The sequence below is a fragment of the Syngnathoides biaculeatus genome, chromosome 4 (assembly GCF_019802595.1).
Source record: "Syngnathoides biaculeatus isolate LvHL_M chromosome 4, ASM1980259v1, whole genome shotgun sequence".
Classification (NCBI taxonomy): domain Eukaryota; kingdom Metazoa; phylum Chordata; class Actinopteri; order Syngnathiformes; family Syngnathidae; genus Syngnathoides; species Syngnathoides biaculeatus.
In genome coordinates, this window is record NC_084643.1 from 26,343,512 (window position 1) to 26,358,026 (window position 14,515).

The 14,515-nt window shown below is 40.2% G+C and overlaps 1 protein-coding gene across 1 annotated transcript in view; it reads right to left on the reverse strand.

Moving 5' to 3' along the window:
- The window catches only part of smarca2 (SWI/SNF related, matrix associated, actin dependent regulator of chromatin, subfamily a, member 2), a 63,100-nt gene extending 49,617 nt beyond the window's left edge, over positions 1-13,483 (reverse strand). Inside the window, exons 1-8 of the mRNA XM_061817135.1 lie at positions 13,346-13,483; positions 10,170-10,434; positions 9,636-9,765; positions 8,792-9,172; positions 5,498-5,599; positions 4,002-4,254; positions 3,780-3,906; positions 85-258 (exon numbers count right to left, since the gene is read on the reverse strand). Coding sequence (XP_061673119.1) covers positions 85-258; positions 3,780-3,906; positions 4,002-4,254; positions 5,498-5,599; positions 8,792-9,172; positions 9,636-9,765; positions 10,170-10,403 — 1,401 coding nt within the window. The 5' untranslated portion in view covers positions 10,404-10,434; positions 13,346-13,483. The remainder of the gene's footprint in view (positions 1-84; positions 259-3,779; positions 3,907-4,001; positions 4,255-5,497; positions 5,600-8,791; positions 9,173-9,635; positions 9,766-10,169; positions 10,435-13,345) is intronic.
- Between the last annotated feature and the right edge of the window lie 1,032 nt (positions 13,484-14,515).

The window sequence follows — 14,515 nt, forward strand, 5'->3', positions numbered from 1 at the left end:
TTCAAAACAAAATCTGAAGAGGGCCTCATGCCCTGCAGTGTAAACGTAGTTTTAATTTTACCACGATAGGTTTCTTTTCCAAACCTGGTGCTTCTGCCGGCGCTTCTTCTCCTGCTCCAGCTTCTGCTGCTTCTCTAGCTTCTCTGTCATACGTGCCTCCCGCAGCGTCTGTCGCTTACTGCGACGGTACGCCTTGGAGTTGAGGGCTGTCTCGAGGGTTGTGTCCCGCCGCATACATGCCACCACATCTTGCCTCAGCTAGGAAGTAAGGAAAATGGTAGCACCTCCAAACTCAATAGATCAAACGTTACCCAATATAGTACAAAATGGGCTTTAATCAATCAGACATACATTGTGTAGGCACTCATTGCACTAAACACTCTTATTATTCCCCTCTCCTAATATTCATCAATTGGGCAATCTTAAAGTAATAAACCTTCCAAGTAAACAACCGATACTTGTAATTTTAGCAGTTGCTTAAAAAAGAAGAAAAATAAGCAATCTACTAGCATTAACCGAGGGCAAAATCTTGTCATAAGTAAGTAACACTAGAAAAAAACTGCAAAGTGTGATAACCAAATTATTAACTTCAACAAAAAATGGTCCCCTTTCATTAAAATGGTGAACCTCGAACCTTGATTTTGCCTGTCTGGGAAAGAATTCCGTCCAGAAATATAATGTGACCAAATTACATTTTCTCACCTTAAACTCGTGTGCTTACCAAATGGTCAGTTGCACGTATTCAAACCCCTATCCTCCTGACTCCAAAGCTGTTCCTCGTCCAACCCCCACATGGGATGGGCACACTACCACCTGTTTTTGTTACCCCTGTTCCTTGTGTCTACCAAACAGCTCCTTCCAGCCACTGTCTTGTCTTGTTCTCTCGTCAGTTACCTAGTTTCCTGGTTTCGTTCAGTCTCTATCTGTTCATTTGTGTATTTTCTGTATTCCCAGCCTTATTATGCATTTATGCATGTTCATGATGATAAAGATGATTCTTTTTTTGTTGATTGGATTATGCCTAGCGATACTTTGATTTTTAATTTTGGGGGATTTTGTTTAGCATTTAGATTTTTCCATAATCCTTTTTTTGCCTTTTTTCCCCCAGCCTTGCCTCCTTGCTTCTCGACAATTGGGTCCTCCACCTTTATGCCTCAGCACCACAAAATAATCCATATTTGACAGAGAGAGACTATTTCTAACACTTCTGTTACAAAGCTAAACTGTTCCATGACGAAAGTATACAGATCCACCATTTTGCCTGACCATGCAGTTAAACAGGGGAGGTCTTGATTGGGAGAAAAAACAAAACTTTCAAGCTATCAAATTTTGCAGTCCCAGCAATAATTCCAGGAAAAATAAATACAAATACCAAGCATTTTAAATGTCATACAATTTGGATATTCTGTGACTGCTGTTTGGCAAGAAGCACTGAGGAGAGAGCTTCTTGCATAAGCTGCCAACCAACACTAAAGTGATTAAAGGTTGTTTCAAATTGCTAATATTGAGCATATCTGTGGACTTATGGAAGTAAAATTTAATACTTTTACGCTATACTTTTTTGTAAATACATAAATCTGTTACATTGCTCCATATTAGCTTGTGCTAGCTGCTATTTAGCCATTAGTTAGCCTTTAGCTAGCCAGCCCCCATTCATCATTGCTTTATTTCTAATGCAATAATTAGAGATGAAAGTGGACTTTTGTGAAAATTCCTGAAAATACAAATGTGAGCACTTGGAAGGTCCGGAGGCATGCGCCCCCCCGTGAAGTTTTTGAAAAAAATAGATGGCTGTGGTGCATTCTGGCGATATCTGTGAACAAAATTCAGACAAAAATTGAAAGTAAAATTTCCAAGTCCTGACCCAAAAAAAAATTGGGCAGATGTTCCCCAAGGGCCAAGCTCAGAATTTTTTTTGCCACCATCCCCCAATCACTGGATAACAAAAAAAAAAATCACATTTGTCATTAAAATATGCCATCTTATCGCAAGACAAATGAATTAAGTGAACTATTCAGTAAAAAGACATTAAAATTATTATTTGTATAGATATAGAATATACACGAAAATATATCCTAGAATTTCTATACCGTACAGCAAAACAAGTTAAAGAAGTTGATCTGTAGTAATTACTATTAACATTTAAGTCTAAAACTTCTTACGTCGCGTTGTACTGATACACTCAACCACATTGCTCACTATCTTAGATATAGCTCTTGTAATACTAATAGTATAATCAGTTGCCTTTAATATTTTGAGATACGCAGTCACTCAGATTTGAAAAATGTACAGGTGTGGACAGTCATGATCGCAGATAAAGTTGCGTGTGTGATTAGGGATGGCTTTAAAATAACTTACTGGATTAATATAACATAACTAAATTAAAAATAAACAAATACATAACTAAAACAGAAAACTAAAATTCAAAACTCCGAAAAGATAATTTCCAACTTCAACTGATATTAGTAGAACAAGATATAAAACGGTATTTAAAATTTTTCATCAATAAAAATTCTTGATTTGACAAACTATCTGAAGAAAAGTTAAATGCACTGGCCTGTCAAGGAATAAAAACGAACGGTCTAATCTCACAATGTTTTGAAAATGCTGAACGTTTCGTTCAACATAACTGGCGTTCGTGGCAACAAGCTTGCGATACATTGGAACAAACATTCCTGCCGGCAATGCTGGCGTTTTGTTGTGGGGGGAGCACGCATCGCGGGGCTGCCGTAAATAGGAGGCCGGCTTGCTAGAACGCGCCTTTATGTGCATGCGCTCGACCTATTGGCCACATCAAAAATCAAGCGAAAAGGTGGATGATAGTCTAACGTGTCTTTTCTTGGGGGGGGGCACGCCGTCACAATGCCTGAGTGTGCACTGAGAACCCCTAGTGTAACAGAATTTCCTTTGACATGGCTCTTCATGTTTATGACTTTCGACGTAAATGCGGTCGCATGACGTGACGCAGTTCTGAACATGCGCTTTTGTACATGCTCCGTACATGCTCAGTACGGTAAACTTGCATTTCCTGTTTCCGGGTGAATAGCGGTTGTTTTGGAGCAGGCTTGTTTAGTTGTTAACATTTATGAAATAAACACGTAAATTAATGTCAAGACCACACAAAAGAAGCGACGTCTTGAGAGAGTAAGATGGGAGCGACGTTACTGTTCCTAGTGTTAGTGCCTCAACGTGGCTACGCTCGTGAAAGCAAAACAACGAACTCAAACGCATGTTTGTTCAATGTTGTCAACTAATATCCGGATTAATATTAGGCAATTATCCGGGAAAATGCGGAGGACTTTCATCACTGAATAATATTGTATTGCCATACTTAAGGGAATGAAATGTAACCATTTTTAGCTTTATGTCATAGGCATCCTTGGGTTCCTTAGAAATACAAAAATAAATATCATTGCACAACACTTGAGATTACAATAGGAGAGTTATAGGTGTGATTTGTCTTTAACATTTGTGGTTGATTTCCTTGTGTACTTTTGTGAAAATGAAATATTTACATGAAGTTGAGTGTTTTGTTGTTTCTAACAATTTTAGACTGACATTGGTTCATACTTCTATAACAGTTGAAAATGATGAGTCACTTATACTATGTAGGTTTTAGGAGGCAAAGCTTATCTGATTGGGAAAACGGAATGGATTCTTCCACCTAAGTGGTTCCTCTGTACTCTATACATAAAGGTTTATCAAAATACTGTAAACATTATTCAAATAAAAGAAGGGACATCATGGTGCTCTTCAATCCAAAAAAAAGTTCTGATTACCTGTCGCTGAAAGTTCAGGAGCCGGAGTGCCTTGAGCTCAACTGTAGCCTTGGTCCTCAGGTCGGGTGGCAGGGAGCCCGGCAGACTCTCCAGTTCTTGGATGCGATGCGCAATCCGAGCCTGCAGCCTGGTAGATGTCGTTATGAAAGTTGATTATTCTGAATCAATCACTTTAGGGATTTAAAAAAAAAAAAAAAAAAAAAAAAAACACTGTCTTTCTACCTATATTCTCTCTCCTGCAGAATGCCCACTGGGTCCAGGCCCTGTGGCTTCTGAATGGGTGTGACACGGTTCTGCTTCTGTTGCATCTGCAGCATGGGGGACACCTGCTGGCCCATTGGTTGAGGAGCGACTGAGCTGCCTGGCAATGGCCCAGTTGGCACAGCTGTGGCCTGGGGGGGCGCGGGCGATGGGCGGCCGCCACTGACAGGGGCGAGGTGCTTGGGGGCACCAGATGGATTATCACCGCCTTGGCCTAGGGCAGAGGAAGGTTTTAATTGGTTCAGTCTATGAGTTTTAGGTTACTAAAATTACATTTTGGAACCAAGGCATCGTTGACATAGTGCATTGTGAACAAGGAACTTAGATTTGAAATTCATCTGTCTATGCTGTTGGCCAAGGAGCAGATTGGAGCTGTAAAAGAAAAAAATTAGAAAGCTAGGGTCTAGCTATGGTCGTCTGCCGTTAAAGTAGACATAGTATGACTTTAGAAATGTTTGAGTACAACTAGTTGGGTCTGCAGAACGCCTGCCCACCCATAATGTGTGAAATTAAAAAACAAGCAAAATAATTTACAAAAATAAATGCTTGAGGGAGGCGTTCTGAATGTTGTCAAACTGCGAACATCCGTGCAGCTAATTTACACAATCATGCCCCCATACAGATTTTCTCCGCCAATTACTGGGCAGTTAAAAGGAAACTAAAGATGTCAAAATTCCTGCTCGATTTCAAATCTCCAAATGTTCTTGGTTTGATGCTGTTTACTTGAATGCAAAAAGTATTTAAACACTGCATTTACTTGTCTAAAGGGGCTTAGGGGGTGCTATATTTAAATTATTACATGTGCAAATGAATTTATCACTCCTTCCTTTATGAGTACAAAGGTCATATGAGCCAAAAATTTTCTCAGACTGGACCGAGCTGCTACCTTTCCAGCTAGCCTACTGGCTACCTAGCCGCTATGGCTACAGGCTGTGTTGGATCAATTTTCTTGCATCAAATCTGCTGCTGTGCTGCGATACTACTCTCCAGCGATGGCTCTTTTTCGGCTTCCATTATAGCCTCTCTGTGTTAGTTACTGTATCCATGCAGCTCAGATAAATGCAAGTTTCCTTCAGAGTAGAGCTAATTTTATATTATTTTTAAACAAACTATGGAGATCATGCTGAAGCTAAAATGCTTTTATCGACAAAAGCGTTGGGCACCAAGTCAAACCTGAGGCAGTAATGAACAAAACCAATGCAGCTGTCTTCAGAATAAAATACATGATTTGATTTATTTCATTCCACTGCATAAATTACGACTTGTGATATGTTTTTGTTTTTATTTTGATTTGCACTTCCAATCAAATCCCCACTGATTCATTCATCCCACTAATGTGGACCAAGCTGAAAAGCGTGACCACAAAACCAAGATACGGACCAAACCATGTCTCGGTTTTGTGATCCGTTCCACCCCTAGTCTATACTGTATATTGATTTGTAATTAGTAATACATACCATCAGACCAAGGTTTGGGTCCAGTGCCTTGATTGTGACCTTGCATGGATGGAGTGGGACAAGGACTGGACTGCGCTCCACCCAAAGGTGCCATTGGCATGCCTTTGAACCAGAACAGACACAAAAGTCACCAAAGACTATCATTATTGTCTGAGGACAGCCTTGTCGGTCCATTTCATGATTTTAAATTGAGATTATCTCCTTTCCTTAAAACACCGCTGTAAATAACCATTACTGTTGTTGTATGGTTTTATAAAACACTTAAAAACACAGTAGTCACCTGTAGAAATGAGCTGATTGTTGGAGGTATACCAGGATTTTGAAAAGTTAAGGTTACAATCACTACTAAAACGGTCTGTTACACGTAATTAGCTTTTTTTTTTTTGTTTGGGGGGGGGAACCTGCAGCAATATGAGTGGCTACTTGCAAAGACATGTCTGTTCCGCACCAAACACGTAGCCTCTTTGACGTTAATAAGGGGAGCCAAACTGGCTTTTTATTCACAGTTGAGCAGAGGGGGGCAGGGCAGCTGTACGTAAAAGACATGGAAGCAGATAATAATAATAATAATAATAATAATAATAAGGAACGGTTCAGGAAAAACAAGCTAACAGCAGCTGGAAAAGGAGAAATATCTGGATACATTTTAATTTCATTGCCAATACAAAGCCAGAAATAATTTTAAAAAGGTGCCGGTGTTTCAAATTTCTAATTCTATTGCTAACCTAGCTACTGATCCTGCAGATGCTGGGTCAGACATTAAGCATTTGTGAATGGAGGCCTGACACCATGAACAAAGTTGTTGTAGTCATTTCAGAAGATCTACTCATGATATAATGAATTTTTGCAATCACATCTGAGATGACACGCTCTGGCGACCCCGAAAGGGACAAGCCGAAAGAAACACACACACTTTGTATTTAGTGTCTTTATACTGCATTATTCGAGCCCCTTTAAGAAATTATTACTACACTTGAATTCATGGGTAGGATTCGGTCAGTACTAACCTTACTAAAATCAACCCATTCCAAGTACAGAGATTAACAACACTTCAAAGAATAAATCAAGAGGGTCGGGCATCGAGAATCGAGAACCGATTGGAACTGGGACTAACATTCCAGTTTTCCCGGAATCGTTCAATTGTGGTTGCCAGTTCTGCTGTCCGAAAAAGTGGCCAAAACCAACAAAAAGCAGCAAAAACCAAAGAAGAATGCGGCCGAAGACGTGCTTGTCCTCAAAAAACAAAAGCGTGTCTTAACTATGTTAAAATAAACACGAACGTTGTGTCTCGTCAGTGGGAAAGTAAAGGAGTCAACGTTTTACAGAGCATTTGGATCCATTCATTATTCTTTTTTGTTTTACATTCATTTTTACCTGTGTCGTGTGAAGCTTTTTTTTTTTAATTAAAATGCTAAGTTTTGGTAAAAACCCTTCAAAATAAAAGGCTACATGCTTAAAACAGGAAGTCAATTTAAAACTTTCACATGTAAACCATTTGACGTGATAAAACAGTCACAAAAAACTATTTTAAATGGTATATTTAACTTTTAGATGAAACTAATTAATGCGTATTAAGTCAACAAAGTCGGTTCTACCGACATTGCTTTCTATATCATAGTTTTGATATTGATACTGATTATAAAGTACCCGAGTGAAATGTTTGTTTTAGGTCAGGCTTCAGGCTGCTGAGAAAATGGGTGTTCATAATTTGGAAATCTTTTATCTAAACCATGCTAACTTTTTTGACCCAGCCCCCGAGTGAAACCGGAGTTGCCACCCACAATGCCCAACCCTAAATATTAAAATATTTCCCTAAGCACAACAATGTTCTTAAGCCTTGATGTTGTGTACACTACGTATATTATGTATAAATATTGGCTGAAGTGACACGGAGAAGCTGCTGTAAAGCGTTGGCCTCATAGTTCTGGGGACCCGGGTTCAATCCGGGCCCCGCCTGTGTGGAGTTTGCATGTTCTCCCCGTCCCTGCGTGGGTTTTATCCAGGTACTCCAGTTTCCTCCCACATTCCAAAAACATCCAACATTAATTGAACACTCTAAATTGCCCCTCGGTGTGATTGTGAGTGCGGCTGTTGTCTGTCTCCATGTGCTCTGCGATTGGCCGCCAACCAGTTTAGGGTGTACTCCACCTCCTGCCAGTTGAGAGCTGGGATAGTCTCCTGCACTCCCGTGACCCTCTTGAGGATAAGCAGATCAGAAAATAGATGGATGGATATTGGCTGGTTGGTGGGACACTAAGCTTTGGGGAGCGCTGAGTGTGTGCACTGTGAGTTGATTTTATGGTAGGAAAAAGCACATTGTGTATGACGTTTGATTGCCCTTAGGTGTGATTGTGAGTATGAAGGGATGTTTGTTTTTATGTGCCCTGCGATTGGTTGGCAACTAGCTCAGGGTATACCCCGGCTCGTGCCCAAAGTTAGCTGTGATAGGCTCCAGCACTTCCGTGACCCTTGTGAGGAGAAGAGGCTCAGAAAATGTATGGACGATTGGTTGACCGGTTGATTGATGTTCATAATACCTTACATCTCTGAATTTCAGATTTTTTTTTTGACAGTTCCCTTCTTCTACCAAAAGAATGCTGCTGTTTCTTACAACTCATGGAAAAAAACACCAACTTTTTTTCTTCTTCATTATTTATTTATTTGCTTTTTCATTCTTTTAAACTTTTAAATGATCTTTCCTGAACTGGACATTGTTTTTATGTTATTATTTTGTTTGTTTGTTTTGCTTTCTTTTGCTTTTAATCACATTAAGGAGTGAGTTACACTGTGTATGAAATGTGACATATAAATACATTTGCTTTGGTTATTTTTTTTAATTCATTCGTGGGCAGCATCCCATTTTAGGGGCATTATGATTTTCACGCATTATATCCTCAATTTTTTACCTTGAAAAATATATCCTTTAATGATCAAGGTTCTATTTTAGGGACGGTCTACTAAGAAAACCCAAGTATCCTCTCGCAGGCAGCGTCCCATTTATGGGACAAGATTATAAAATAGTTAAGTTATCATATAACTTAACCATAAACGAAAAAGAAGTGTTATTTCCTTGATTGTGGCCTTTTAGGAGACTTTTATATCAATAAGGCAAAAAATTACCACCCTGCCCATGAATGGGTTAAGTTTGGAATTGTGGGGCTAACAAAAATTAAAAACAAAATCAACAAAAAAAAATCATAATTCAAAGAGAATTTCTTAACCTTTTTTTTTTTATTTGAAAAACGTGCTTTCATCAAAATTACAACGTAATATCACTCACATAAATCCTCCTACCTTGAGGCCTGTTGTAAGGACTACCACTCTGTGACTGCTGCTGGTGTTGCTGCATTGTGGGTAGGCTCCTCTTGCCCTGCACTGCCATTTGGAGGTTCTCGGGCAGTGGCTGCCCACGGCCAAGGACCTTGTAAGCCAGGATCTGAGCCCTGAGCTGTTGCAGCTGTGCCTGACTGAACGCAGTTGGCCCCCGGCCCTGCTGGCCCATTGCGGACATGTTGGGTACGCCGCCACTGTTGCCACCTCCTTGCGGGTCCATGGCCATCATGGGGCCTGGCTGGGAGGGAGGAACATGAGGGGGTGTGGGTCCGCTGCCCGCAGCCATAGGGCTGGATGCATGCTCATGTACGCCCATTGGAGAAGGATGGGGGGACATATAGCCTAAAGAGAGAAAAGAGTGTTCAAGACCAAAAATTAGATGTGGTCTTGAGCAAGCGTGAGTTTAGACCGACGTTCATCGACCAAATTGTCCTATGCACCTCACGGATTTTAAAGGATACATCCTTATTCCGCAGATATGCCCAGTTTAGTGGAGACCAGTCAGTTAAATCCAGTACATTTGAAACTTACTCCTAAAAACCTGCAGTGTTTGGAGAGACTAAATTTCCCTTTGATATGATCGTGAGTGTGACTGTTTTTCTCTATGTCCACTGTGATATGCAGGCGACCAGTTCAGGGTATAATCTGCCTCGCGCCTGGAGTCAACTAGGATGTGACTGAGTAGCATCTGCACCACTTGTCCAATCTTCCTGCCCAAAGATAGCTGGGATAGGCTCCAGCACTCCTGCGACCCTTGTGAGGATAAGCGGCTCAGAAAATGGTTGTATGGATGGTTAAAATGTACCCTGGCTATGCTGGTCCATGGGGCTCTGTGGGGGGCCCATGCCACTGTGGAGGGTTCTCATGCCCACACCTTTCATGTGACCAAAGTGGATCGCATCAGACATGGCTTTGTCGTTCATTCCTTCCATGGGCTGAAAATTCAAGAACAATGATATAAGACAATGTTAGTGTCAACAAATAATACAGTAGAACCTCTAAAGTGAGGATTTTTGTTGCCTTTTTTGTTTGACATCAACAAAGTGGATAACCAGTGATGACAAGAAGGTTAACCGTAACCATAGAGCTGAAAATGGAAATTTTTCTGAGATAAGGTGCACTGCCCTGGCTGTTGAATACAACTTGGGTAAAGCGGAAATAATTCATGACAAAAAGTGGCTACCTTTTTAAAACTTATTTCTACAATCGCAATGACTAAATTTCAATTACCTATGGGTAAAAAATATTATCCTTAGAACCAAAAGATAAAGAAGATTGACCAGCGCGCCAAAGTCCATAATTAGAAATCGAGAATTCACTGAATTGTGCCGTGTTTCACCTTGTGCATGGAATACATGACATCTTGCGAGAAGTCACCCTGTGCCTGCGCCTGCATGCCATGGGACCCGTTGGGGGTTCCAGGGCCGGGGCTGGGTCCCATCATGCTGTGAACGGAGCCGGGTGAAGGGTCCGGTCCGGGGCTGGGTCCCAGGATAGGACCGGGTGAAAGGCCCGCACCCGGGGAAGGGCCAGGATGGGACATACCAACTGACAGGTCTGAAGGGTTGGACATGGACTGGAACGCCGAATGGTAAGTACACCGTCTTAAAGAGAAGAAAAAAGCTTTCAGTGTCACTAACCATCAATTCAGAAACTGGTTCCTCAAAAGTAAACTTAGTAGCATGATCATGTTTAACACGCTTAATGGAAAACTTTTCAATGTTTAAAAAAAAAACAAAAATCTAACAACTAATACTTATTGATCAAATAACTCTTATTAGAACCAAATCAAGTTAGTCAATTTTGAGACCATACATAGGGGAGCCTTCTATTTCTATTCATCATCTGTCCATTCACTATATTCGACATATTCATTATGGCTGCAGGTGTGCTGGAGCCTATCCCAACTGAGTCTGGGCGAGAGGTCGGGGTGTATCCAATTGGCTAGCAACCAGTTCACGGGATATATTGACAAACAACCATTTAAAGTCACAATTAAGATGCAGAACTGTACAGCAGATATGCTAACCAGTTGTCCATTGTACCACCATTTTATTTCATCTAAGTTAAAATGGAAGTTAGGTTATAGTAATGCCTTCCATTTTAAGTCATGTCAAGCACTTCGGCCCTTCAGTGGAACATAATGAAAAAAGGTGAGACATTAATTGTAAGTCAATTAAAACAAATCAGTCCCCCATTTTGAGTCGAAACAAAGGGTGAGCCCTCCATTTTGAGTGAAATCTAACAGATGAAACCTCCATTTGGGGTCTATTAAAATGCACACTAGCAACACATTTTAAATTCTTCATAAATGCAGTCTTCAACCACTGGGTCACACACTGTTACCAGTGCATGGGGCCAATTTCGTAGAGGAGCCGCACAGACGGACTCAACAGAAAACCCTATTTCATAGATTATTCGAGTCTGACAAGATTTATTCTATGTGCCTCTGAATAAAAAGTCAACCTGCTCATGTCGATCACCTGGCAATAGCCCACATGATCACAAAAATGGGTAAAAAATATATATAATAATTAAAAAATGAAAAATAAGCGGCCTCTTTGGAAAGGTGAAAAGTCCAAATGATGAGACAGAAGAGCCTGAAATGTGGATTTGAGAGAAAATATCAGCACTCAAAATCAAATACCTAATTCAAATACCTGTTCATTGCAACAGAGGATTCCCACACACCATGCATATTGCATATTATGCATATTATGACAATAGGCTCTCAAATGAGGCAATGAAACCTTCAGAACTGCCCCAAAAACCCAGAATACCTAGGTCACAATGCCAGAATCCTATATTTGTGAAATGGGATTGTCTGCAATGATGGCAATCAAAACAAAATTACGAGGTAGACTGAACAACTACAGTAACACTAACATGGGACCAGATCCTTCAAGAAAAACAAACTGGGATTTCAGTAATTACAAATACACTGTATACAGCGTAGTGTTTAGTTTTGGTTTTTTTTCTAGCATTTTCTTAAAATTGTTTTTCTGCTTGGCCATAAAAATAGTGCTTTACTTGAGTGTAGTGTAGTGAGAGTATTTAAGTGACATGTGTCACTTAAAACAAATTGCTCTGGCCAGTTTTATCAGCCAAAACTACAACTTTTCAAATCTTGAAAAAAATTTGCCGATTCGCTGGGATTTTTTTTCCTTTTTCACATTAAAACATACAACACAAGAAAGGTGATGACATTCAAAGATGAATAAAAAGAAAGGAAAGAATAAAACAGTCACAATACACAAAACAATTAGCATATCAAATGCACAAAAAAATTCTTTGTACATATATTTAAATTGAAACTGTCAAAGATGACTTATTTTGGCATTTGAGAAAGGATTCTCTGGTATTTATTCGAAGCTATCATTGCATGGCTAAGAAAATAATGGATTAGAACAACTGTGATTTAATATTCAAGGCCATAATGCATATGTTTTGCCATTAATGTCACTAATTATGTTGTTCATGCACCGCATACATTTATGGCTTAAATCTAAATTCATCAGTTAATGTTGTTTTGTAAATTTTTATATTTGTGAATTAGTCTCTGCTGTAATGTTAAACTACTAAAGGACAAAGTATTGTAAAAGTTACATTTTCAGTTATTTTTTTCCTGCGGAATTGCCCTAACCGATCCATTGGTTCAAAATAGTTGTCAATTAATTTAATGGATCGATTAGTTGTCGATTCACCGATTGTGACAACTCTCGTAAAAATCTCACTATCAAAGCTGATTATATAAACTGCAACTGCATATCATTATTACTGCATGTAGTAGTTTCTCAGCTAGAAAGCTGCAGTTAAGCAGCGTATGACCACAATCACTCCCCACATTGCTTAAAGTGGCCACGCTTCATACAATACTACTTTATATCCCAGCATTAATCACGAGGCAATTGTGTTATTTAACGCGAGCACCGTTAGCCTTTTGCTCCAGAGACCGATAACTGACAGGGTTAAGCTTGAAGAGGAACTTTATTGAATCATGCAAAAGAATAAACTGAAAAGACAAAAACCGGTGGCCATCATGGCGGAGAATAGCGTCACTTGTGGAATCAAAGTCAATCCAGAGATACGGGTAACTAGGCGCGACTCAGTTACATTAAATATGCTTAACGTGCCAGTGTATTCCATCAAGGCCCACATGGCTCATATTCTGTCCTCCCCGGAAAAACAAGTACCCCCCCCCCCCTTCCAATCTCACAGTCATAAGGCTAACGGCTAAGCTAACCCTGTGCTGGGTGGCTAACATGTTAGCTAACTGGTTATGGTTCTGTGGAGTCTCTCTCTCTCTCTCTCGCTCTACGTCGTCGTCTCTCGCTTTTTCTCGCTCTCTCTCTCCCCCTCCTCTTCCCCTCTCTCTCCCCTCCAAAGCGAGTGGTCCGCGTCAGAAAAGTTTTGACAGCTACGAGAGCTCAACAAGGTTAAAAAAAAAAAAACAAAACAAAAAACACGCCGTATACTATGACAAGGCCCTCGCGTCCCCGCGCGGAGATCATTTACCTCTCGGCCCAAGCGAAAGTGGCACGCAGAACCAGATGAAAATATTCGAATGTTTCTCTAAAACATGACCGCAGTCGTCAAGTTCACTCCCCCTCGGTGCTGTTTTGCTGACATATTTAAAGTTGAGCTCCATCGCGGCGGCGTCCATTGGTCAGATTTACAGGATGTCCCGCCTTCCTCTGTTGCCGCTACCGTCTATTGGCTAATGTGCCTTGTCGATCATAGTGTTTTCCTTCCCGGGTGTGTCTTGCAGTGTACTGTACAACACGTTGCCATAACTTTGTGGTTAAGTGAGAGCAGGAGAAGACCTTCGAATTAAAAGTGACTAGACAGTTTTGTACACAATGTTTTTAGCCGTATAAAAAGTATGCATTGTTCTAACGTGGTTTGAAAGAAGTGAGAAATAGTTTATTGATGGCCTAGTCTGAAGTCTACATTGACCACTAGGTGACAGCAACGCACAACAATTCTGCATCGCGGTTGGCCTTTTATGGACGTCGTAATTTCATTTACGAGACCAATGCGGTTTGCAACCAAGCTTTGTAATTGAATTTATTCAAATGAAAAAATACATTTTCCCAAATGATTGGCGTGATATATAATTGATCCATTCCATCTCCCTCACAAAAAAGAAAAAAAAAAACCTTTTTTAAAATGAATAAATTAACCGCTGTGTTGTATTCCAGAATCAATCAGGATCGTCTTTATTTTGCCAAGTATGTAAAAAACACAAGGAATTTGTCTCCAGTTTTTGGAGCCGCTCTAGTACGACAACAGACAGTCAATTGACAAAGAATAGTTTTGAGACATGAAGACAGTCCATTTTGTGAAGAGTCACTGAGCAACAAAAGGTTGCTAGTAATCTGACAATTACGGTACTTTTTGTTTGTTTTGAAAATTGTGCCAAAAGATGCAGAATCCCCGAGAAATTAGAGCAGTTTGAATGCCCGATTAGACCAATTGACCCCTCCGTGGATATTGCGCAATCCGCGTCACTGACCAATCAGAGGCCAGAGATCTGCATAATCTCGGACTCAAATCTCAGACAACGCTGGATGGTCCAGTATAGCTTCTGTTGGCGTTTTATCGCGTATTTGGATTTTTTTAACAATAGATATGGTTAAGAGGTGTAGTCACAGACTTTATAATAGTGACGACAGGTATCCTGAA